The sequence below is a fragment of the Engystomops pustulosus genome, chromosome 4, assembly GCF_040894005.1.
Source record: "Engystomops pustulosus chromosome 4, aEngPut4.maternal, whole genome shotgun sequence".
NCBI classification, from domain to species: domain Eukaryota; kingdom Metazoa; phylum Chordata; class Amphibia; order Anura; family Leptodactylidae; genus Engystomops; species Engystomops pustulosus.
In genome coordinates this window covers 125155589-125183522 of record NC_092414.1, presented here as the reverse complement: position 1 = coordinate 125183522, position 27934 = coordinate 125155589, and the positions used below count along the sequence as shown (strand labels likewise).

At 37.2% G+C, this 27934-nt stretch overlaps 1 protein-coding gene across 7 annotated transcripts in view; it reads right to left on the bottom strand.

Annotated features, from left to right (window-relative positions):
• The window catches only part of FRMD4A (FERM domain containing 4A), a 308777-nt gene continuing 280843 nt past the window's right edge, over window positions 1–27934 (bottom strand). For 5 of the 7 annotated variants that reach the window (XM_072147320.1, XM_072147319.1, XM_072147315.1 and 2 more), the window contains exons 13-23: window positions 26051–26189; window positions 23045–23186; window positions 18461–18594; window positions 16760–16882; window positions 14528–14756; window positions 14199–14255; window positions 13748–13985; window positions 12887–13051; window positions 11020–11879; window positions 7301–7397; window positions 1–5115 (exon numbers count right to left, since the gene is read on the bottom strand). In XM_072147320.1, coding sequence (XP_072003421.1) covers window positions 5013–5115; window positions 7301–7397; window positions 11020–11879; window positions 12887–13051; window positions 13748–13985; window positions 14199–14255; window positions 14528–14756; window positions 16760–16882; window positions 18461–18594; window positions 23045–23186; window positions 26051–26189 — 2287 coding nt within the window. In that variant the 3' untranslated portion in view covers window positions 1–5012. Of the gene's footprint in view, window positions 5116–6007; window positions 6080–7300; window positions 7398–11019; window positions 11880–12886; window positions 13052–13747; window positions 13986–14198; window positions 14256–14527; window positions 14757–16759; window positions 16883–18460; window positions 18595–23044; window positions 23187–26050; window positions 26190–27934 lie in introns of all 7 variants that reach the window. The other 2 variants (XM_072147316.1, XM_072147318.1) reach the window with 1 other exon arrangement.

Sequence of the window (27934 nt, the reverse complement as noted above, 5' to 3'; positions counted from 1 at the left end):
TTGATTTTAAAAATGCTTTATTAAGGAAGTGTCAACAACACTGTTTTGCAAAATGTAAAGGTACTATACAAATTCTTAATACAAAAAGAATAAATTAATGGCAGAATTCTTTAGAAAAATTCTGCAACTTTTCTACAACATACATATTTATTCGTTGATTACAATTGAACAGAATTAAAAAAAAGTAACTTTACATGCTCTATCTTGTTTAGGCGCAACCCAAATTATTTAACCCCTTAAGAGACAGTGAAATATTGCCATCACTAGCTCTGTTGTCTTGTAAGGGGTGAAGCTAGTTTTTTGCACACCTTGTATTAAAACTATTGACATTAATAAATGTAAAACTTTACACCTAGTTGACTAAGCAGTAACTGGTCATCTTGGTAGCACCTGAAAAAAGAGGTTTGCTATTTTTCCAACTATAACTAATACTGGGTGAAGAAAAATCAAATCTGAATTACTATTTTCCAACACTCAACTGCTCATTAAAAACATAACTTGCCTTACAGCATAGTATACACCAGGTAGTCTGGTTGTATAAAATAATAGCCCCATTGTAATAATCCAGAAGTATGCCAACGTTACACAGGAAGGGTTGTAAAACTGCTTGTTTACTAGAATACTTGTGAGTTACGAAATATTGGATAAATTAAGTTCTAGTATAATGTTAATGTATGGTGTAAGGAGTTGCTCAGTTTGTACAACCCCTTTTTACACAGCATGTAACCCAAAAGAAAGCTGCCGCTACTGTAACTGCCATAAAGAATATTACAGCAGCTAAAGAAGCCAAGGGAAGCTAGTGCTTCTCCAAACATCAGAGCCACACTAATTCAACATGCCTATTAAGGCAAATCAGAAGAGGTTAACAGATAACCCCTTATAGGAGAACATTGCATTACATGTGTTTTAAATATGGTATGTGAAGAAATGTATATAAAGACTGGATTAAGTGCTATTAGCCATGTATTACTCAGTGCATAGGTCATCTGAATGGCTTGCCCTTGCAAAAGTTATTGTCTACGTTAATGTCAAGACCATCACTTTACCTAAAAGAAATTATATTGTGTAATTGCATTCATATGTTACATATGTCTTTTTGCTAACAGAAACTAAGTCTATTATTTACCACATCACTGGTAAATGTATAACACATATCTAATAGAATGGAAACAAAAATATTTCTACTTTTATGTATTTCTTATCTACAGAAATTAGATTTCTAGCACATGAGTTATCATTCCCAGTTATTAGATTTAATGTAATATGAAGGATGGCTGTTCAGTAGGAGTGCTGAGAGGAAGTCTACCATTAATAGGGATTTCACCAAGAATAATGGAGGATGTTCAAGCTTATTCAATTGTTTTAGGAGTGACCGTAACTCATGTAATTAAATATCTACTAGTTACTAACCATATATCCTAACACAGGTACAGTAATGTGTATATTCTCAATTACGGTAAAAGTAAACCACTACTTTTACTTATATTATAGTGTTGACTTATTTTGACTTTTGTGCAAAATATAGTATAGAGTTAAAGTATTAGTTCCTGATCACATAGTGCTTTTATTTAAAAGGTTGTACCGACATCGATTGTAAATGCCTTTCCACAGGATAGGGGGTAACAATCTGATCCGTGAGGATTTAACAACTGGGACCCCACCAATCTTTTTGTGGATAAGGAATAACAACTGAATTTATTTCCACCCCTTTAAATTTTTCTAGAATTGATCCAAAATAAGCTACTTGTTATGTTCTGATACATCAAAAAGTAGCAAAACCAACAGGCAGAGGTAATTTTAATAAACATTTAACGAGTTTCTTGATGGCTACATTTAGACTGCTAGTTTAATGTCAACTGTTCTGATGCATCAGATCCATTTCTAATGATGAGACATGCTGTTTTTTTATTGTAACTTAAATGAAAGACTTTCTGTTCTCATGCTCAGTCTTCTGTATCCATTAATAAGAAGAACTTGGATGACTGTTGGACATATGATGGATTACAATAACATAGATTGTGCTAACAGTGTGACTGTACTGTATCCACAGAGTAGCATCTGACAGCATTTAGTAATACTTCTTTTACTTTTTGGTTCCATTGCTGCTCAAGATAACAAATGGAAATCTGTGTTAAGCCTTATCTTTATTATTTTACCTCTCTTTAGAATAAGCTTCTGCAGTTATTTGGCAATTTCTAACCATGCAATATTATTTGAAAATGAAAGTGAAAATCTGCCATAACTAATTGTAGTGAATATAACTTCATGGAAATCCAACAGGGGTGGATTTTTACAATCTAATGCCACTTATTTTGAAAGATTTTTTTTTAACATTGGAAAGTTACAGTTATGAATGGACATCTGCTCTACAGGCGTGTAGCCTGGAGAAGCTTATGATGAGCACCAAGTTCCAGGCTCCTTATGACCATTTTGAATTTTAACTTTCCTCTTCGTGTTGATGTCCAGATTACTATATTAGGTTCCAGTTTACTATATTAAGTATAGGATTGGCATAGAGGGTCTATTAAAATTAGAATAGCACCAGGTAGCGAAACTAAAGCCCCCATTTGACTCGGCTTTAAGGTCACTTTCTCTGTGCAAAGTGTGCACATCAATATTTATATCTGTTTCTACAGTAGTGGTGCACCCGTTGTACAAACACTGTAGAGTTGCTCATGAATGAAATAGTGAAGTGCCCATACAAACATCAATATCTGTTAATCCGTCTGCACATGAACTTGTTTGGCCCATGGAAATGGATCTATGTGCTAGACAGATCCCAACAGGGCAAGTGGAGTGGACAGGAATATATTTTATTTCACTATGATGCAAGGAGCCCCTTCTGGGCGGCTGAACTACAGTACTGACACTAACAGTGCCGATGCTGCTGTGCGGAGAGCAGGCAGGGACTCCTGACATCATACTTCTGTATGATGCAAGGACTCCCATCCACTGCACTGTGCTCGGTCTGCGGGAAGTGACCAGTATTGTAGTTTGCAGGTGGCCAAACTGACTGCTCTTCCTTTTGCACACCCTTCCTCCATAAACATGCAAAATCAGCTGAACCAATCATGCATGTGTCCTCAATGTTGGCAGCAGCGAATTTCCCAAAAACAGAAGTATCGACCGATGAAACTGAATATACTTGATCTCTCATTTCTGTTAGAGGCTTTTGAAACAGAGATCCCTCATACAGAATTGGCAGGTTCAGACACCTTTTCTTCTATGTGTATTAAGGGGTGGGTTTTAGCTTATTATGGAAGCAATAATAAAATGAGCACAGACATGATGCACAGACATGGATTCCCTTATTGGGAATTACCCGCACTATTACTCTTAGGAAAGATGATGGGCATTGGCATCAAATTTGTAATGCCAGAACACAAGTGACAAGGACAGCCGACAGGCCAACAACTTATAGAAACCCTTTCATGTATGCAGCAATTTCTAGTACACATTTTAGAGAACATACTTATGGGACATGACAAATCTAAATGTTTTAGTAGCATATGATGTTCTACTTTGTTGTTCTATGCTACTAAGGTTATCTTTTAAAAAGATTCCAAAGTAACTGTGCCAACACTAATAGTCTATTACTATGTACAGGTAAGCAGGCAACTAAAGGAACCATGAACAAACACTTGTCTTTGGAGTTAAAAATGATTCTTAAACTCACATTACAGGAATGTAAGACTTTTCTACACAAATTATAACTACCTGTCCATATGTGCTAAGCCAAAATGTGTCAATTACAATCCTCTGTAGCAAACAGTGGTTTTAGAGAATACATTTATGCAAATTACAGATAATGAAGAATATAACCAAGTATATGCCAGTTGGCTCTCTTCCAAATCCATGACTTTAGCGCCAACTTGTGGGAAGAAGCAATTCTATCATGAAAACCAAAGCAGACATTTATCTGAAGACAGACCTTTAGAAATGCTTGCTAATAGGATTGGTTCTTTCCAACTGGTAGCACTTTTCTCAAAGCTTTTTGCATATTTTCATACTTTTATTTTTCCAGAGGAGTATTGTATTGGCTATACGACTTCTTATGTCTACAAACCACTATCCCGAAGCAGAAATCCTACCCCCCAGGGCATTAAGCAATGATAATTATTTGGTATATGTTATTTTTTTGTATTCAGAACAGTAGTATTTAATATGTGTCATGTTAATATTTTCTAGAACTCACTCCCAGATTTCCAGTGATACGTTTATACATTTAATGGGTCTAAATATTAAAATGGAAACATCCCCTTGAATACACAACTGCCAGATCATTTTATTCCTAGTTTCAAAGTAATCTGTATTTGCAGTATCATCAGTTTGGTAAATGTAACTGCATTATTGTATTAATATACTGGTATGTGTTATCTACAGACCCAAGGACTGTGTGTGCAACACATTGCAGTGTCATGTCAGCACCAGTGGCATGAAAAGGTTTACAACTATGTCGCAGTTAACCAGCTACCCTCCTGTTTAATCTTTGGTTAGAATTGAAGTGAACACAATTCTTGGATATTTATCCGGTATTGTATATCTACTATAAAGAAATAAAGGAAATAACATGAACATAAACAAAATTTAATATGAACCCCTTGTTTAAAATAACCAAGGCAAAAGAAAAAGTTCATTTTACTAGTGCTCTGTTGGCCTAAACATAAGATGTTCATAATGTTATATCTTCACTACCATAGAATATTAATAGTGAATAAGCAGTGATTAGTTTATTCCCAACCAGTACAAAATGACTCCAGTGGAGTATGAAAGTGAGTCCTTCACAGTTTGTCATTTTACATAGATAAGGAGGCACGCAATAGTCAGTAGTAGCAACGTGGAACTCCGGGAGATGTTTAATGTACAGGAACGGGGCTTTGATCGTTTTTCTAAATTGTTGTTTTTAAAATGAAAAGTGCTTGTAGCTGAAGCTGGTGTGGGATGGTAGTGCATCTGGGTAAGGCAAATGAGAGGCAGTGAGGTGATCTCCAAATGGCATTGCGATTATAGGTTCACACAAGAGTCCCAGGCTTGGCTTTTTCTTGTCCGTACCACTGGACATCAGCTAATTCAGAATATAGGGCAGAGTCTAGGTAGCAATTGTCATGGTATGTCCTGCAATAGATAAAAAAAAAAAAACTATGTGAGGACAACAGTCTATATCATTTCACCACACAACACTGGAAAGGGAATAAGTACCGCACACCTAATGGCTCAAGTTGGCTTTAACCTCCATGGGCGGAATGAATCTTAACAGGGTACTCAGGTTAGGTTCAGTTAACACCACTGCTAGTGGTATCAGTTATCCACTTCAACATAGAGGACAATAAAGGACACCTAAAGCTCAGTTCACACTTGCGTTTGGCAGGTTCCATTCCATTATTTGAAGTCAATGGGGAATGGAAGACTTTCCAATCATCTTCCATTTCTAGTTTCCGTTACACACTTCAGTTTTAGGAGAGCATAATGGATAGTTCTGACACAGGTGTCAACTAAGCCTAATTCTGATGGTAAGTGGAACTTCTTCCGTTTTCCATTGGTTCCTATAGACTAGTATGTTCAGAAGGCTCTCTTTGGCAACAATTCTGTTATCTACAACAGAAAAAATACGGCTGGAGCCTCCATTATTTTTGTCATTATAAATAGCGGCTTTTCACCACATATTTTTTTTTAATGATTTTACTATTTGTTCTGTAGTATTAAACTACAATCTAGGACTTTCCTAAAGGTGTCCAAGAAGCAGTATATTGTAAATGGCTGGAATAGCATATTTCTATTATACCATTACATTTTTAAAATTATACTTATTAACCAGTATTTGATATTTAATGAAACTTTATTCTAATAAAAGAACATAATATTAAAATGACAATAAGAAAACATCTCTCATAATAATTTTTTCATGTTTTTGGACCTAGAACACAATGGGCATCACTAAACCCCTGCGTTATACTGATTTCCATGAACAATGTGACCAGAGCACAAGGGATTGTGGACTATACAATACCTCTATTCATCAGTACTTTGGTGACTTGAAGACTCAGACCCATCCTGTGTGGGTGAGTTTTCTGTTGTGTCTCTGAGCAAAGGAAAGCAGTGGAAGGAAAAGTAGAGACAGAATGAAGCAGACATAGTTTAGTATTGTTAGCAGAGATAGGAAAAGGAAAAAAACAAAGTATTTTGCAGTATTAGTGTTAAGAAGATTAAAACAGTTTGTTTCTTTGTTTTAAGCACAAAATGTTAAGTAAAAATAGTGATAAAGTAATATCAGTTTAGGTTGCCAAATGTATATGAAGTCTGACCCCACCAATTTTGGCACAGTGTGCTGACCACCAAATTTGTGCAAGTATTTATCCAACATATGGCAGATGCTTCTCAAGGAAGACAAGCTCTGAACCAACAGTGTTTGGCTATTTACTGCAGGAAAGATGACAACAATTTGATCTATACTAATGGAAATACTAGCCCTGCAGCAAAATTTTAGATCATCCACCATCACCAGTCACCAGAGCCTCTCCCCCCCCCACATAATATTATTATCTGTAATATTATTGTTCTGCCATTGTTTTCTACTGTACTCTTTGTACGCTCTCTGCTGCTGTAATGTTGTGAATTTCCTCAATGTGGGAGTAATAAAGGATTATTGTATCTTATAAAGACATCTGAAAGGTACTGCGTTTGCTTTGTCAGGGGGTGTGTCCCTGGTGACCACTTCACTTTAAGCAAGAAGTCTGCCCCCATGGTCACCTGTACAGAGTGCAACCTGCCAGTGAACAAGCATTACCCCTTATGCCAGGCTGTACCTAATATCTATACAATAGCGGATTGATGCCACCTGGCCAATAGTGGTATTTCACTTATGTTTGCTTGGACCCCATAGCAGCCCAGGATGAGGACAATGAATATAGAAACACAATGTAAACATAGTTCTTTAACATATATTAGATTATAACTACATAAAGGTAATAGTCCCAGGGTAAATCATTGGCATAAACAACATCTCAATGGACAAGGAGGACATATAGATTTATACTTAGGGACCTATACAAAGTGTATAAAAGACATCTTCATTTTATGGTAAAAAGAAAGAAAATCAATTAAAATGTATAATCTATTAAGCACTAGTTGTGAATTCCTTTTTCACATTCCACAGATCCTGACATCCTGGAGGTTAGTTTGCACTCCCTTGAATTAAGGGTCTGACAAACAAAGCCTATAGCTTGCTTGGGAACTTCTCTTTGATGTATACTCAGGTAGGTATGAATGGAATGTTAATCTTTAAAAAAGCCTAAGGACTTACCCAGTCTGCCAGGTTAAAATGTGGTGAGGGCTGCTGGGGGGTGTGGCAGTAAGATCACTACAAGGTGTGGAACTCCTCTGACCATGGGGTAAGGCAGCTGTGGAAAGGCAAAGAAAATACATATTCATCAGATATGCAACAAATGGCAAAGTATGAAGACAGAGACAGACAGTCTAATAAAAACTTTCCCATCACCACAATTTCTGAAACAGACAGACTCAGCAACAATTCAAGTTGACTTTTAATATATACAATTTATAGATAAATGTATGTACAATTAGAGGGATCTTTTTTGCCCTGTTAGGGATATTGAGCTAACATAGAGAGTGAATGTACTAAGAGCACAGCAGCATGCATCTTGTCTTCTGTCTAACTTTCATTCCGTTACTTTCATCATTGGTCGGCATATAAGGTGGCTCTCCTGGTATTAACTGATATGCATGTGGGCTCCTGTCAATGAAATGCTACTTAAAGGGTCATTCCCATCCGAGCATTCACATTTAATTTAATTAATTTGCTATATGTAAACATTTCTTCAATTGGATGTTATTAAAAAAAAAAGTTCCAGTGTGAAGATAATTTCTCATAAATGTGATCATGTTGTCCCTTAGAAACGAGATGGCTTTCTCGGACATGACCTCCTCACATTTTGTCAGCAATGGCCAGACATGTGCTATTGAGTCCTGTCTGACCATCAGAATTCAGCGTTCATTACCACAGGATTATGTGGGTTATGCAGTAACTCCTGGACATTTCATATACAAAAACCTTTTGTTTCTTTGTTCAATCCATAAAGCAGAGGTGGCTGTATCCAACACTGTCTTGTTTCTAAGGGACCATATGACCACATTTATGAGAAATTATCTTCAAATAGGTAAACATTTTTTAATAACATCTAATTGAAGAAATATTATTTGTATATATGTATATATGGCAGATTAATGTAACCATTTTTTTACTGTATACCATGGTTACAGAAGACCAGACACACCAATATCCTTATATATTTTATACAGGATGGAAATGCATTAGATTATAACATTTCTCACTCATTTACAAGGAGAATATCACCCCAATAACATGATCCCTGTGGGTTAATATTATAATGTGCCATATTGCAAGATGTTTATAGCTCTTCAGAAGGCTGAAAACAGAGTAATTTATGACGTTGGCTTCCTTCTGGAGCTGTGCATGTTTGTTATGTTTTTGATATATGAAACTAGCTGGAAATTCCAATGAGATTAATATCTAAACTACAATTCATTCACTTAATTTAGATTCTGACCTACATGTTTGGCTTTACACATATCCCAAACTACTTTCCCAGGAAACTTAAAGACCAATTTCCTCGCAGGAAATGCATTTTCTCCTTCAGGTAAAAGGGCACATCTGGCACGCAAGAGGGAAATTTTTTTGGTGAACCTTAGACCGAACTACGAGAGGACAAAGGGCAAAGATTATGTTCAGTTTTTATTTCCTTCATTAACAATGGAAATCAAAAGGGTGATTGAGTAAATATTTCTAATAACCTACAAAAGGTGGATTTGCTCTATAGTACTGAAATGTATTTATATCATTCTTTGTGTATGCATATAAGCCCGAGTGGGTAGCACTGCGCATGTCCTGGGTTCTAATCCACCCAGGTCAACATCTGCAAAGAGTTTGTATGTTCTCTCCATGTTTGCATGGGTTTCCTCCAGGTCTTCCGGTTTCCTCCCACACTCCAAAACATACTGGTAGGTTGTTTAGATTGTGAGCCCCATGGAGACAGGGAACAATTTGGCATGCTTTGTGCAGCGCTGCGTAATCTGTAGGCGCTATATAAATAAAAGAAAGAATTACAGTTGGGAACACTGAAGTGGTGTTTGCCATGTGGAGTGGATCGGAACGCCCAAGTTGACCTTATGGTAGATAAACTAAGAAACATGTTCCAGAATTTGCTTAAAAACAGTTTTTTCACGTTTATGATAAAGGGGTGGAAAAACTAAGCCATCTAATGGGAGATGCAAAGTTAGACTAGGAAGAATGGAATAGTTTACATCTAACCTTAGACACTTTGCACAAACAATATTAGTACATGCATTAATAGATCTGCAGGGCATCCACCACTCTGTAGATCTCATAAATTAGACTAATGATATGAAAAGGTAAAAATCACAGATACATATTTTCGCATGGTCTTTATGCCCTCATAAGAGGCTTTTTAGTTTCAATTCTTTATTTTAAAAAAAAACGTTCATTATGTGTATTATCTCCTCCTCTGCCAGGGTCCAATTCAACCATGCAAAGAGAATGAATGTCCTGGTACAAGGGTTGCCATGGAGATATTAGTTATGAAGTTTTGTGTTCCGCTTCACATCTAGTTAACATTCATCAGCCGCCTCTAGGCAGTCTTTGAAAAGCACCAGACAGAAGCGCTCTGCAGGAGCCTCAATTTCTAAGTAATGTAACACTGCTACACATTACTTGAGTCAAAAATACCAAACAATAGCTAGAAGCCTTGCAATTCTTAATTGGTAAAAAGTGGGCCTCCCTCTGGTTTTCTCACCCCTAACAAATGCTCACTGTAGTCAAAATAGTACAAATCATAAACAAGGTTTCCAAGGAGAAAAAAAAATTCACAGAGTAAAATATAAAAACTTTACAAGGTATTCTGCCTTTTCCTTGCTTCACATTGGTATTGTTCAGCCCTTTGAGTTCCTTTGCTTTTTAATGGAAAGAATAACCTAGTTCAGTGTAGAAGAACTCACAGTGGGGTTTGCCAGAAATCAGCCAAAGCTGGTATAATGGTCATGTTAGTAAACAAGAGACAAGAGTGAAGAAATCGTCAGCCAACAGCTATTTCTCGAGACATTACTACAGATACTCAGCTAACCTTGCATTTAATGGATAAAGGGGAACAAGCATCTCCACAGACCCTACTACCGGCATGTTATCTCATTTAATTGATAACAGAACATGATCCACATCATGGGGACATCTGTAGGACTCAGAGCCAATAAAACAGAGAACATCCTGTCTTCTTTCTTTACAACAGAATGTATGGAGAGTAAACTCAAATTTGGCTTATAAAAATCTCATCTAAATCACTCTCAACACTAGACCACCCACTTAGGAAAGCTGGTGAAAAGAAAAGGCAGATCTCTAGTAAGGAAATGTTAAAGATTTCCCACAGTACAACACTGGATGTAGGAGGCAGCTCCCCAATAAAAAAGCATTCAGAATTGTGTACAAAGATGCCAGACCACCTGCTGCTGCTGCTGCAAATATATGACAACCGGTTTATAAAGAAACAAGACAAAAGTTTTCCCTCCAAACTATAGGGTCTAGAAACTGATACAACGTTTATGGCATGAAATGCATATCAAGCATTATACATATGCCCTGCAGACATTCAACTAGGCTTATATACAGTACCATACGTGTACAAGTTTAGTCCATTCCATAACGGAGGAAGCATGGGAATTTTGCCACTCTTAAATTAAGAAATGAGGGATTTGCTATAGCAAACATCAATTATATCATAAAGCAGCTCTTTATAAAAATGATCTTTGAGCATACACTATCATAATCCTGAGTACATATGCTGCATTCACAGGCTTGTGCTGGCCCATAGCAGAACAGGTTAATCAGTAGTGGGACCCCCAACTTATAAGTAAGAGACAATACAGTTGTGTACTACAAATAGATAGGAGACACACTTCTGAAATTTGTCTTACCTATTGTTGCTTTACACACTGGAGGCATTCTTGTTACCCTGCTGTGTGCCAGAAAGGTGCTTTGAGATGTGCTGTATTGAGAGCCGCTGTCAGAGGAGTTGGAACTAGTATGTGAAAGTCTGTTGTGCTCCTTTTGAGATGTGGCAGACCTATGGTACCACTGCCGCAGCTCATCAGACACCACAGTCCTGCCTGAGCCCTTATCATGGCCCTCTCTGCCAAGTGACGGAGTCCTTACAATTTGAGACCGAGAAGGTGTGAGCCTCACAGAGTCTACAGTATCATCCCCATGCCAGTTCTCCTTATACATCCCTCCTGCAGTATAGGAGTTTGACGTCTTGAATTGTGCTTTGACACTGTAGTGTCCTTCTTGGTCATTTTCTAGACTCCGCACAACAACAGGTGTCGAGCTTCCTTCAATATACAAAGGATATTCTTTGATCCTATACTGTGATGAAGGTTGGCTCTGGCTATGCAGGTATACCCCATGGTGTCCATTCCCATTCCTAGCAGCCAGATTGGGCATGCTCCCTGAATTGGAGGATACAAGGTTCCCGTTGGACTTGTGTCTATGTCTTTGTCTTTCCCTGGCCTTGGAGGGAGAGTCCTCAGCCAGTGTTGAGTAGTTAGGATTCATCTGGGCTGGGTAATAGTGCTCAGAACTGGAATGGCTAGTACAAGAGGAGCAGTCATCCATTGGGTCAGAACCATTACTGCTACGAGTCCTTGGAGTGTAGAAATCTGGACTTCCAGTCTCATTTTCAGAGCCCAAAAGTTTTCCTTGGGATTCCAAGCTGGAACTGCGGTGCCTAAAGTGCTGTGCTAAGCTATGTAGTCTGGTAGGGCTGATGTCCACTGATCTGGAAATTAGAAACAACCACATTTTAAAATTTCAGATTTTTACAAAGCACGTTCAGTCTTTATAGTGTCCCTGTATCCCTTGCTACATTTTTCACATGATTGCATAGACTTCTCTTGTCAAGTGTTGCTAAATCAAGTCTTGTTATAACTTTACAGAATAAATAAAAAACAAACAAACAATGCGTTATGACAGATTCTCACATTCTGTCTGTGCTGCAGAATACAATTCTCTATATTGTTAAATCAATACAACTATTAAAATACACCATATACATTAGGTATCCATTGGCTTAACTCTCATTTTCCCAATAGCTATTCATCTTCGCTCCAACCCCCCCCCCCCTTACCAACCACACACACATGCCCAGTTTAGCCAAGCATGAATGTGCTCTCAATAGGGAAAGGGAAATAAGCCACTGCTAGGCACCTATGGAAGGTGATTATTTTGCCGGTGAAAAAAGGAATTGCATAGGTAGATATCCAACAGCCCAATCATTGCGCCAGCAATTGGGGAGGTTTCTATACACAATAGATAGTTCACAATTTCTAATTGTAATAATAAAGCAATATCCGTTACAGCTCATTCATACATTTAAGGGTTATGGAATGCACAATAAGAATGAACACCATAATATAAAAATAAAAAGTACAATTGAACCATGTTAAACACTAAAGTAATAATCCCACAATGATAATCTACATGACATTCTCACTAAATAGACATGTATGCAAAGCTAATTAACTAGATGTTACTTGTCTATAACAATTACATTATCACCATTGTAAAGTAACATTAATATTAGTCAGTAATTTATCCATTATACAGATAAACACCATAGAAGATAAGCAAGAGTGAAAGAAAAAAAGTGATCTAGTATTGAAAAACATATGATAGAAGGCAGTGTCATGTCTTCATACATAACCGCAAAGTAACAGAGTAATAGAATGTAATAGAATAGAGTAATAGAATGTCATCACATTGAATTATAACAACAACATGCATTACCTAGTTGAGTGAACATAATGAGGGCTTCGTATTCGTAGGTCTGGGGTGGATGGCATGCTGGACTGAGAATTCCAATGAAGAAGGGTCCGGATGGGACTATTTTGCAGAGAGTTGCTCCCACCTGCTTCTGAACAGCTGCCTGTGCTGGGGAACCTTTTGTGATTGCTGCAACGGAAATGATCATTACTATGTTGACACTTGTAACATCAGTATCACTTACAAGACTGGAAAAGACAGAGGGATGCACAACAAACAAGTTTAGAAAAAGTTAAATTTTGGCCCCAGTGATTGGAGTTTAAACATTTTTTGCTGTAGTGGGACCAAGAATTATCAATAAAGCTTCATTACAGACACTGTACAGCTGATTATTACAGCCTGAGACTATAGTATCATCCAGAGGAGCTTCACCAGTGGTCAGAGGGGTCTATCTGTAACTATGGGTTGTCTGTAAGGTGGGTGTCCTTAAGTAGGGGACCGCCTGTAGTTCTGTAGTAAATAATTGTATAAGGTTGTAACTGTGGTCTGCTGACTATTGGTAGTAAAATATAGTCAATTTGTAAAAGAGGCACAAAAAGTAGAATTGTGCAAAAATATTCAGCTTTTAGATTCAGAAACCTAAAAAAAAGCTATTGTCGTATCCCCCATTGTTTTAATTTTACAACAAATTAATAATAAAAGAGTTATTATTATAATATTTTAAATTTTTGCAACAGTTTTGCATGTGTTTATAAAATTCTCATTTAAATCATTAATGGATTAAATATTTCCCAAAAAGTTTGAAAACCCACAGTCACTGAAAATCCCATTGATCATTGAATTATCTGTGTGCCTCAGCGGCCTGTAGTCTGGCAGTTTGCTTACCTGGAATGACTATGTGAAGATTTTTTCTTTACTTTCTCGTATGGTTCATCTAAAGATGATTCACTCCACATTTTGGGTTTTATGGGTGATTTATCATAGTCATTTCTCTGATAGTGCAACTGCCTTAGTCCATCCAGTGACTGTGGAGGGTGTGGTCTGCCATGTGATGGAGGTCTTGGTGGTAGTCCTTTATGAGGGGACTGCATAGGAGACATGATGCTTGGAGCCTGAGAATCGTCTAGAAAACAAGAGATATTTCAATTCCTATATGTTTCCATATTCACATAATTATGTTCATGGCATTGATTTCCATCTGGGTTAGAGGAGAAATGGTGCACCAGAAGATCCTCAATGTCCAGCTCTAGCATGAAACTAATGGCCAAGCACATCTGATATAGTAACTATTAGTGGTTAAGGGAGCATGTTTTGTCTTTTATTGTATAATACATACCATCCTCAAGAACAAGTGCATCAGAAAGTGAGCTGTCTTCACTGCCGAGGTTAGCTTCTGCAAGAAAAAAGAAGCCATCAGAATAGCAATGTCAACATGTCCCTATTGTATTACTAAGATTATTAAATATAGTTTGTCTGGTTTGAACAAAATGAGAAAACAGGCAGGAATTGGATTAAAATAACCAAGATAACCAGTGGTTACATTATGTAAACTGTATGCGATTGCTGTGGCCAAACAATGGCCTCTGAAATGCACCGTAAACACATTTTTTCTGGGCATCTCTCGTTAGAGAGGAGTATATTACCTAATATATGTATCCAACTTACCATCTATGATTAAGGATGCCCTCTGTGTAGGCTTTTTTCCAGATTTGATGCGATAGTCGTTGATGGAGTTCTCAATCTCCTGTAGTTTCTTCAGTGCATTGAGGTATGAGGTCTTTCTTTGCTTTTTTAGCTTTTTGCTCACGTGAGGATCACTGGCGAGCCGACGAGCTGCCTCAGTAATCTGGGACTGAATAGCAAATTCTCTTTCAAGACGTTCCAGCTCCACTTCCTAAAATAATATATCAAATATTACTCCATGTTCACCATCTGTATGTTTCATGGGTCTCATACTAAGTTGCCACACTTTCTTAAGATGTTTAGTAAGTGAAAGTAAAGATATTTTCATGCACTTTACGGTAAATAAGTTCTTCCATTTTATACAAGTGAAATTACCACCCTGTCAGCTGAACTATACTTAGACTGCTTGCACAGTCATACATGAGCCCAAGTAATGTAACCACAACTCTCATGAGTCACACATGGTTTCCTTCATCTCCCTAAATGAAATAGGGATGAAAGCTCTTTTAATTTCAGGTTATGTTCAAACACATCGCGGAGCTGAGCACATATATACTGCAAATCACCTGAAGACACTTTATTCTCATTAACCCCTTACATTACCTGCAAACTGCACTAACTCTAATTTTTAAAAAATCTTTTTAGTATAATATCAGACAGGAAGAAGAGCATTTGCATGTGTCTTGCCATCATGACCTGACTGACTTAAAGAAGTAGTAGCCAAATGTTTCTTAGAGCAACTACAAAAATGTTGTGTAACAGAAGTATAGCTACCGAAGGTGGAGGAACTCGACTGTCTACAGCCCACACCGAGGAGCACTGCGCTCTTAGCACATACATCATAGAGCTAAGAAAAACATTACTAAAAATATTTCCTAGTAACCCACCTATATCATAATGCTTCCGATTAAGGCAGCTCAAAGTGTTATAAAAACATTGCTACACATAACTAACATCTCCTTTCCTCAATAACTGTGAAAAGTGTATACGGACTATACAGCATATACCACATTTATTCTTGTCAGGGGTAACATCTAGGTCATTTGTATGATTCTCCTACAGAAGGAATCAGATTACACTATTCTATGTAACATAGAATATAGTGTTTTATTCTGCAACTTTATCTAGAAGGTAAGTGCAACCTTTATAACATTTTATTAACAGTTCTTATAACTAATTGAAATATAACTGGAATGTGTTAGGGAAGTAGGTAAATCCATCTGCAATCTGTCTGGCCTATAAATCTCATTAAACTGCATAATGCTCAGGAAACCAAACAATAGCAAAGATGTCTGGAGGCTCATAAGTCACTCCAGACAATGGTCTTCTTGCAAATTCCTGTCCTAAAAGCTGCTTAAGTTGTTTTTCCAGCCGTGGTTCAGTTCATTGACCCATAGAGTGGTGAAAAAAAGGAGATCGGAATTTGTACCTATGACAAACTAGCAAAAATCTTATTGAAGCATTGGCTGTACATTCTAATGTTATTTGTCAAATACAAGCTCTTTGGTACTGAAGGATACAATATAAGCTTCTAAAACATTGTGTAGCCGTGTTTCTGAATCACAGGCTGGTTTTTGTAGAAGCACCATAGCTACAGCATGACTCAGCGCCCAGAACATGAGGCTAGCATCTGATTTAGTGGGTGGCTGATAGAAGACAAAGTATTCTTTACACCACAATAGTCAATCCACAGAACTGGTAATATGAGACAATCACAGCTGTGTTTCAGCACACCAAAACCTGGCACTGAGTGTCTGCAGATCTAATACAAAGCCCATCCATGACATGGATAAATACACATCCTCTGAAACATTCCAAAACTTCAGAAAGTCTTGTCCTTTGTTATTATGGGCACATCCATCTATAAATAAATAATGATCCACCGTAAGGTGAAAGTTACAGCCTCCTCAAGACATTCATAAATTAGGATATCAAGAGAACCAAAAGTCAAGTGCTTGTATCTAAAGTGACCAATTTCAATAAACTATGGTAATATCATAGGAAAATATTACAGCCAAAGCTCAGTATTTGCTGTTCCATACATCACTCTCTCTTTCTCTCATTACAATATAGAATGATCAGTGATAAAATATTCAATCCCTAACTATTTCTTTATAGCACTAATACCCATTAATGAGACAGAAGGCCTTTGCGCCCACTTTCACAGTGCTACAGTGTATACCCTGTATTGGAAGTGAAATAGACTGCACTTACCTCTCCTTTTGCAAGTAGTTTTTGTTCATCCAGTTTAAATGATGTTCCTATTCGCCGTCGAACAGTAGGAGGCTCTTCTCCAGGATCCAATGGATACTCTCTTGGCAGTTTTCCCGTAAGTTCCTACCAAAAATATAACACAAATATCAATGAGGTCTCTAGGATCTCTCTTTATGGCAAAGAGTTTGAGAAAGACCTCACATTTTTCATATTTACATTTTATTCAGATTGCCAGGAGGAATATGGCTTATAGCACGTAGGGTTTTCCCTCCCTCTGTATCAACATTGCAAGATAACATTAAACTGCATAAATAGATGGATGTCATTTTTAGTCCTTTGAAGTTATTATCCATCAACTTTTATATACAAGACATTATTGAGTTGTCTACAGTTCAATGGAATCAGTGACGCAAAGGGATTTTCTGTATGGACAGGAACTTCAGCTACTATAGGTCTTATCATCTATAATAGGCTGAGAGATTTGTAGAGATTGGTTTTAAATAGATACCAGCACCATTTTCTGGTTTGGGTTATTAATATGGTGGTTTAATTATATAGCTTGTATACATTTGTAATTACTACATAAAATTGTATTCTATTATTAACATCATCATCATGTCATTATTATCATCATTTTGACTACTTTAGTGATCATATAGACTATAATTTGAAAATTTTCAATATACACCAAATATATTTTTTTAGTAGGAAATGTTCAAAATATTAGTGTAATATTCATATCACTTTATGGACACTTTATTTGCTTTTGCTTTATTTAGTTTATTTGCTGGTGATGCTTATATACCGGTAATCCCTTTAGTCAAGGTCTTGTCACTCTACATCAATTGCTCTTGCTTAGGTTTCCTCCCACACCACCAAAGAATTCTCACAGGAAATGATTATGATTCCTTACATTCCTTGCAGGGAAAAGGAGGATGAGAATAACTTTAACAAACACCAAGTAATTAGATATGTGATTAACTGGTTCTACCCAATCTGAATCAAGGCAATTTCCATACCTTGGCTCTTAAAAGCACTGGAATTTTTCCACCATATAATTGTTCTGTAAACTTGTGTTGTTCACCATCCTCATTTACTTTAACACTCACATAAAATGGTTCCCTGGTGGTGCTTTCATGTCCAGGTCTCATTACTTTATACAGTCATAATGTATATGAGTTCATTTGTAAACCTACACCTTTTAATTTTTCTTATGTATACACCAGTGAATTTATTAGCCCCTTTAACAATGTAAGAGGTGTTTACTCATTAACCTGGTCATACACTCCAGATAGATGTTGGCTGACCTCTCACTTAGTGAAAAGCTCTAGCTCCATATCCCATCATACCACATGTTTGCTGGATCAAGAGAGCAAGTAAACCAATGCCAGACACCTCTAATGGTGCAATATCTCCACCGAGAACAAAAGGATTGGCCATCTTGGAATATATACTCATCCTTTTCACTTGACAGCTACATTAAGTGTACATCCAGCTTTGCACACATTTTAACTCAAGGCTATGGTATTTCTATACCTAATAAATAATGAAAAGACCAATGCAGTTCTTATACAATTATCACCAAGACATACAGTAATTTTATTAGAATAAAAGATTACTCTGAAAGGAAGAAATTAGCTTTGACCAACAATCCCTATAGTTTCTACCCAATATAAACACAAAAGTAAAGATGCTCAGTACCGCTTCACGAAGACAAAGTTTCTTGAGCTCCTCCAGTCGCTGCCGTAGTGTCTCCTCCAGAGCTTCCTGCCTGGATTTCAGTGCAGCCAGCATGTCTTTCTTGGCAGACTGTGAGCTGTCGGACTCCTGGGAACCTGTCAACAAATAAATGATTTCACTACAAGCAGCTGACAACAGCTTGTACATCTGGAGCATTCATTGAGAAACCTAAAGCTTCTCATAGGCACACAACATGGGATACAGCATAGCAGACAAGATTCTCCTTGCATGATATGCTAGTTTCAGTTCTGACTAACAGAAAGCACCTGGTGTATTATTTATGGCATTTTTAACACTTCCTTCTGTATCATGGTGTGGGAATAGCTGGTTATTACATTAAAAACACAGGAACAGTAATAACTGGAAAAAAAATTATGTGGAATAAGGATAGATTTACTTCATTTGCACATAGTGGTACAGTAATTTCATAATAACCCAATGAGTTTCAATCAGGTCTTAATATGGTCATTGTTGTTAGTATTGCAATAAAGAATAATAATTAAGAAAATCCTCAGTCTATAAAAAAAATTCTAAGTAGTCTTAAGGAACAACAGGTGTGTAAATCCATACACAGTGCTTGCCCCTACATGTTCTTGAAGAAATCTTTCAGGCCCTCAGAGCCACCACACCAAAGTATCTCATAAATGTGAAAAATCAAGAATTTTTTCCTCTGAAACAATACACAGAAAGGTCACCACAAGGTAGCACTGCACACAACCTAGTAAATGAATAGTGATCATGTTATAACACGCAACCGCTGCAAGCACAGTCTGTTCACTTTCACTCCTCGTGCCCACACCTGTCTGCCTGCAGTTATCTGTATATGTGCCACTTCTGACGCAGATATGTTTATTAAACAATCCTTGCTATCAGTAGAAACACTAACATGCCATGTGTGCCATGCTATGAGCCCTGCCTGCCGGGTAAATCCATGATGCTGGGCATTGCAACAACAACCACTGCAGATGTCGCCAAGAGTTAATAGTTGCAAAATCAAATAAAAGCATCAGCCTCTTATAAATTAAAAGTTTTTCAACTTTCTATTGTCACAATTAAAAAAAATAAAGCTTTGGGGTTTTGGTTAACATCCAAAATATGTCTGTCTATGGCTTCTATTTACAATGTATAAGTATGGCTGCAAAATGTCCACAAAATACTAAAAAAAAAAAAAAAGGCCTAGAAATTGCAAATAGTCACATAAAATAATATCACTTTGACGGGGCTAAATAATATGAGAAATTCATTCTTCATGGGGTCCATCAACAGACCTTATGTGGCACAAACCAATGCCCAAATAAACCTACTAATCTAATTGATATAAGCATGTTCGGTGGTGGACCTAAATATCAAAGAGGTTACTAGATCTAATGAACAATAGATAAAACTATATCTTTAATAGGACAAGCAGAAGAAAGGAGAAAGTTCTCACTGGTTCATAAACGTCTACTTTTGCTGGTCTTCTGCCAAGTTCTCTAGACATCTGTTAAGTCCACACCACCATATCATCACTTGCAGATATCCAAGTGCTACAACACAATCCGATGCCAGAATGAGCTATTTTTTGCTTAGTGATCTGTCACCACTAGAGGTTTGGACAAATTGAGTGGAGACATTACATTGTTAAGATTATCTCCATGAGATGAGAAAAACAAGAACTGGGATTTTCACTGTGTTGTAATGATACAGTTTATTTTGGGATATTTTCTAATTGACTTATCTAAGGAGTATTCATCACCTCAACAGCATGACAGTGTACAAGAGTATCAAAATGATCATGTGCACAGACACAACAGTCTCCATAGGGCACCTTCCCAATAGTCAAAGTTGAAAGCTTAGTTCAATGTGAGACACTGTCCTTAGTATACCTTTAAACAGATGAATCTGACAAGTTTAACAATGCAGATTACTGTGCATAAAAGGACATCTGCCACCAGAATAAAGGAATGTAAACCATACCAAGCACACTGACATACTGGTTTGTGCACCTTGTGGCAGGATCTGCTCTTCTCTTAGCTTCATATGTTCTGATTTATTTAAAAAAAGACTTAAAATTATGCAAATGAGCATGAGAGGCTCATGAGAGGTGGTAATTGAGCCTGGAGTTCATCAGGCTCATTTGCATACTCTTTAAACCCCTTTTTGCTTAGAAACAATGCCATAGGAAGCTTAAAGAAGTGCAAATCTTGCAGAAGGGGCACACACCAGTATGTCAGTGTGCTTGGTTTACAGTCCTCCATCCTAGTGGTAGATGTCCTTTAATTGTCAGATGATTTGACTGAACTTTGTGTCATTTTATATCCACTGTCCCACAGAAATAGAGAATTAATGGAAACAGCATTGCTTAATGAGAAAGAGCCACAGTACCGGATTTTGGCCTGGTCTTGAATGATGACACTAAGGCCTCTCACCCTTTATCTATGCAGGGACTGTGTATTTCCATGCATCAATCAGAGATTTTGTGAATAATGTCATTAGAAAAGCCTTGATACAATCACCTCCAATTGGCGTCAATATTATATGGAGATTGGAGGTCCATTATTCGTCGTCGGAGTATCCTCTGGTGCACTATGGGCTAGTCAAACCATGAACAGCCATATACAAAATATTTACTGTGGTAGCTAGTACAACATCAGTATTTCTAATTATAATAGGAGTCATTGTCTTGAGAAACCTGGGAAACACGGAAACCCAAAATCAACAAGAACAATTACTCATTTCACCAGGCACAAAGAAGTCAGTCTCCTGGGTCTAGCCCTCAGCAAAAATAACCAAATACAAAGATTCACAGTATCTATTGAGTGCATGAAGAAAAAAAAGCAATAACTAATCTTAATAATACAAATGCTTGAAATTAAATGAACAAAAAAACATGTATCAGATGGCAGAACTCAGTTTTATAACAAAATTCTTCTTTTTACAATAATCCGAGCTGGAAAAAACTATTATAGATACAGATGTAGACGATGGAGTATTGAACAACAGATAGGATATCCTAATAGACCAGACCAGACAATAGGGTCTCTCTTCTTGAGACCCTTGGGAGCTCATCACAGGATACACACGTGTTCACATCCGTCTTGATGAGCTCTATCCATTGACAGTGATGTGGAAAGCCCTGACCAAATGCAAGCATTAGCGGTAGTATATCTATAATAGTCTCTGGAGATCAGAGATCTGGAAACAATAAGGGGCTATAAAGGACTCCATGAACCAGTACTACTATAACCCCTGTAATTAGTAGTAGGAGGGGCTGTATACAATCTTGTTTTTGCATTGTAAATTCCTAATAAGAATGGAAATGAAATAGCTTTATAGTTTAATATCTACAACTATAAGTCAGTATAATACATTGTGCCCCATTATATAACATGCCAGATTGCTACATTTTAGTGATACTGAAAATACTTGCTACAATTGTTTTGTAATCGGCCATTTGGCTGTAATTTGGATGTGTCACACGTCTGTTACAATTCAGATTAAAGCAGGAAGGGAAACATCTGTGTTTAAACACAAATGGTCAAAGCTGACAGACATATATATGCACAAATCATGCTTGACACAGAATTCCTATTTATACAATTCTATCACAGATTTCAGCTGGATGGTGGCAGAAGGAAAAAAAAACACAATTGGTGGAAATGTCTAATGTGGCAGATAAACAGCACTGAACTTTAAAAACAAAAACATGCCTGCAACCCCCCGTTAATTCTTAGGGTTAGTATCTATGAATAGCCTAATAAAAGAAGAAAGTATACAATAAGTGTGACTAAAATAGCCTGATAAAAGAGAGTACGTAGTAAGCAGTCTGACTAGTACTTTTGCTGCAAATGATAGGTAGGACAGGTATCTGTAAAGCCAAAAAAATGTTCATAGGCATTGTCTTCTATGGGATCTAGTCACCTTCAGTTTAACACATTTAGCAGTATTCATATTGACATTAGAGGAAGAAGAATTTCAAATTAATGACACTTAGTGTACACTGTAATCCTTAAAGGGATTGTCCACTTTGAACCAAAAATTGATAATGGTTTGTGTAAGGAAAAATTGTACAATTTTCCAATATACTTTCTGTATCAATTCCTCACAGTTTTGTAGATCTCTACACGCTGATGTGATGTAAACGTAGGTGCACGACCCGTTATTATCACAGAGAGTAATCAGAACGGTTTGTACACCTGTGTGACATCACATGACCATGGAAAGATTTCTATCCACTAGAAGCAAACATAAAAGCTTTCTATATTATGACATCAAGTAGAGATATAGAAAACTGTGAGGAATCGATACAGAAAGTATATTGGAAAATTGTATAACTTTTCCTTGCACAAACCATATCAATTATTTGCTGAAAGTGGACAACCCCTAAGTCTCCATGCTGAAAATGTACATGTGTTTACTAGATTCCTTTTTATTGAACAGTACAATTCTACTGTATGCTACCCCAATGGTACTCACACATATATACCGTATAAATATGTATAATTCAGATGCCAAAACACAGACAAGCTAAATTATACCCAGTAATTCAAGTGTTAAGGGCCTTACCTGATGACAATAGGCTTCCACTGCTTCCACTGATGATTTTCCCTTTACTTCCCATATTCGCAAGTTTTGAAGTCTTCAAAGTTCCAGTCTCTGTTAAGTCTATGGCAATTTCACTTAAACTTCTTGCAGCATGTATTTTAGACTGTTGGGTAAGACATTACATGCTATTATTTCTGTATTAACTTTTATTGCATTATAAGCATGGTAAGAAATATATGTACCTGCCTCGGCAGACATTGTAAAACAAAAAGGGTGAAGTTGATTGTCCTTTACTTAAATCCCAAAGTGAACCACCATAATGGGCACACACTTAATATCACCAGGGTTGTGTTCTGTCCGTGGAGAACATCAACGATATACAGACTTCTAAGCTGGGCCTTGGGCTAGCTGCTTACAAATAAGTCAATTCTTGGTCATGACAAAAACTAAATTTTCTTACACTTTTCACAGACAATTTGCATCGGTCTATGGTCTATAAGTGATCCACGAAAAACAGTTCTGGCGAGGACATGCTCTACTTTATTATGAATTAGTTGCAAAGATTCTGGGGGCACTGATCAACTAATGTAATGCATTGCATATAGAGCCGGCGTTTGCTGTCCGGTCTAAAAATGGACAGCACACAACCTTTTCTCAAATGGATCTGACATTGTATGCATCTAGCATCAGAGCATTGTGCGCATCTAGCATTAAACTATTCTGTTAGTTAGAATATCCTTACTCATCAAGTTAAAACTAGGAAGGATAAACAGATAGAAAACATTTCATCGTAAGCTGCTTTATAAATCATATTATACTACATTTAGGAGAGTCTTCAGCATAGCATTAAACATTTTCCAAGTTTGTATCTTGTGAAGTTTGTAGCCCTCAAGCCCAAGATTTCTTGAGGCCTAATTCTATATGGACATGCTTCCTACAAAGATATCAGTAAATACAGAACTCCCATTTTCATTACTGTATGGATAGAAAGGCATCACAGTGCCTCAATCATAAGGAACGGCTCAGAGACAGCTGATTTCATGAGATAACTTGCTTAAAAAGGAGGAAGTACAGTAAATGTAAGAGTTTCCCGCTTCATGTAGCTCTGGCATGTGCTTTACACCCACATGTTATCAGTGTGATTGATTGCTCAGAGATGAAATCGTCACATCTTTGACATTTCATCACTCCCCATGACCTTTTTTTTCTAAGAAATGCCTGCAAGCAGCTCTAAAATGTTGAAGTGGTTCTTGGTAAAAGCCCAGGACTCAAATTCAAGGACATTCATACATATCATATGTGGTCCATAGTCCAAGGTTTCCTACAATTTCTGGAACATATTAATCCATTCAATGATACAAGTTATTCAAGACACATCATATATTGCTCTAAAATGTTTGAAGATTTTTTTACATCAGATTTCAAAAAGCTGTCAACCTTTTAATTATTTTTATTTGCAACAAACTTTGCATAAATCAAAGAAACTACAAGAAACTTTGTAATATATCTTATCAGAGGAAAGTGCTTCTTTCCACACTTTCTCTGTCTTTGGTCTCTGTTTCTTTATAATTTTCACTCTCAAATCTGGATTTAATAATTCTTTGGTAGCCTCAAAGGAAATCTACCATTAAAATCTAGCATGATAAAGTATACCAGGAACACTTATGCATATATCCAGACACCGTGACTGTGGTTATCTTCTTATATTTGTTGTCCCTGGCCTCCTTCCTTATAAAATCAAATTTTAAATTTATGCTAATGCATCAGAAGGGCTCTGGGCGGAGATTTTATCGGAGGCCCTCTATGCGCTGCATATTCACAGGCTGTTACAATGTCTCCCCTCTCCCTTACTACCTCAGCACCCCCCACTCACTCTGCCTGTTATCTAAAGGAAGAAGAAGTTCCAGTTCACACTGGGGGAAGGCGCTCATTGCACACTGAAACTGGCTGTGAATTTGCAGCATGTGGGGCTCTGGTAACACCCCAGAGCCATCCTGACTCAATAGAATAATTTTAACAGTTGATTTTAGAAGGAAGGAGGATATACATAACACATCACATACATTATCACAGCTATAGTGCCTGGATCTCACCTGCAAAGTCCCTGCCAAGCAGCTTTGAGACTTCAGCAACTTTACAGTCAGCCAAATGTTATGATGAAGAACATTACGTGTGTGTGTGATTGTTTGTAGCGCTGGTCCCACAATCACAACTCATTACCTATCATAGGAATGGGGTTTACAGGTCTTCATTTGAAATGATGGGGCTATGTGCTAAATTACTTGAGAGGAAATAAGTTAAGAGACAGCTTCTGTGGTTCTATTGAAATATGGGGCATATGACTCCTATTATGATAGGAAATCCTCCGGATAGATGATAAGTTGCATTTGTTGTGCCAATGTGAAACATGTCTGTTATGTTAATACAACATAAAAAGGATCAACCTTAAGAAAGTATTCATTCTTATACTTTGGTTTTCTTCAAATATTCAACATTACAGTTACCTTAAAGGCAAAGTGAAGTAATTTATTGGACAGTTCCAGTAAAAGAGCACACACACACACGTACAAGTGGCAGCTTGACATAGCTGGGATAGTTTTGTGACTGAATGACAGCTTTAGCTCCTTACATTGGTATTCTATGTATGCAAATTCCTACATGCATTTACTAATGAAGAATGACAACTATACCATAGCTCAATAATTTTTATTTCTAAAAACATTGTGCAAAAGCACAAAAGTAGATGACTGTAAAAAAAAAAAACAGCATAGAGGGTTCCATAAATAAGGTTCCCATGGGGACAGAATATAGTAGTAAACATTAAGAGGACCAATAGCACAAGATAAGTCAATGGGAAGAATTGATTGAATGCTAATGGACCCTGTAATCTCAATTATGTCACTTAAAACATTAATACGTACATGACCTGTGATCCTCATAGCATTGTCTCATGAAACCATTGCTCCCATTGCTCCTAGACAGGAAACCCAATCATCCCTGCTATAAAGCAGTATATGAGTCACTTACCTTGCTTTGTTTCCTATCCAGATAGAACTGGTGTTGGCTAATGGCCATAGCCCAGATAGACTTTATGAGAGCAGCACATGCATACCACGTGTGCACAGCAATTCCGCCATGTCCAAATGTCCTCCTGGTAACAGATGCCCTGCACATAGAGAAATGAGCTGTGATTTCCCCTGGACACATCAGAAACGCTTAAGAGCAGGAAGTATAAATCAGTTTACAACTGTGCTGAACTGAAACAACTTACATCCCATGACCGGCAAATAATCGAATTGGTCATTGGCCCATTAACCCTAGTTTATGTAAAGGGAAACAGTTGGCATCAGGCTCAAATTAATACAAAACATCTTCATACCAACAGTATGTGGATACAAATTAATAGAAATAAATAAATACATCAAAAAAACAAACACAATGTGCAGTTTATATTTCATACAATGTTATCATTGAGGTATATACACAGCACCCAGTGCCCCAACACTGGTAGCATTTCATACAATGTTATCATTGAGGTATACACACAGCACCCAGTACCCCAACACTGGTAGCATTTCATACAATGTTATCATTGTGGTATACACACAGCACCCAGTACCCCAACACTGGTAGCATTTCATACAATGTTATCATTGATGTATACACACAGCACCCAGTACGCCAACACTGGTAGTATTTCATACAATGTTATCATTGTGGTATACACACAGCACCCAGTACACCAACACTGGTAGCATTTCATACAATGTTATCATTGAGGTATACACACAGCACCCAGTACCCCAACACTGGTAGCATTTCATACAATGTTATCATTGAGGTATACACACAGCACCCAGTACCCCAACACTGGTAGCATTTCATACAATGTTATCACTGTGGTATACACACACAGCACCCAGTACACCAACACTGGTAGCATTTCATACAATGTTATCACTGTGGTATACACACAGCACCCAGTGCCCCAACACTGGTAGGTAGAACACATGATATGCTTTGACTATCAGCTACCTGGAAATACTCAATGTTTGCTGTCAGTATTGAAATTAGACAGTATTCAATTTCTTACAAGTAAACAAGACATAGATCGCACAAAACAGAGCCTGGTTACAGATATGAAGAAAACAGCTAATTATTACATGTGGCTCATATAAAATTCAAAAATGTCCTGGTCTAATAAGAGGACCTATTAAATATGGGCAGCTCTTACATCTCCAGTTATTGTAGGCAATCATAGGGACTCTTCTTTCATGAGATGTTGTGTATGATGTTAGCTACTATACATGTAAGTGACATTATGTCTAATAATCACAGACAAGGCTTACTAACAGCTGTCTAACCTTATGTCAGTGTAGCCGGTTATTTTAGACTGTGTGCAGATATGACAGGGTTTAACAAATTTGGCAAAAGAGGAAACAGCAGAGATTTTGTAAAGGCGCCAGTCTCCGGGTGAAATGAAACCAGGTGCAGTATTTGTTTAGAGAAATCAAACCCTAGACTGCCATATAAAGAATATGCAGGGCTGGATGTGACTGAGCAGAAACAGGGAGTGCAGCTCTGAGGCTCAACTTCTAGCTATTGTCAATGTAAATCTGGTTTATTATCACTTAAAGGTGGGGTGATGATAGTTTCAGTACAGTTACACCCAAGAGATATTTGTTGTCTCCTGTTTGCTACATCAATAACAACTTATAACCCAAATATTTTCTCATTCAATCTGACTTGAATATCTTAGGTCCTATTTAGATATTGCAACAAGCTATCCTTTGTTGGGTAAGTAAAAACAACAAATTATTATTGCTATACTCAGTGCTGGTTTCAATACAAATGTATCATAGCATTGCATACATGTAGAGGAGTAAAACCTATGATACTAGTGTGTATAGA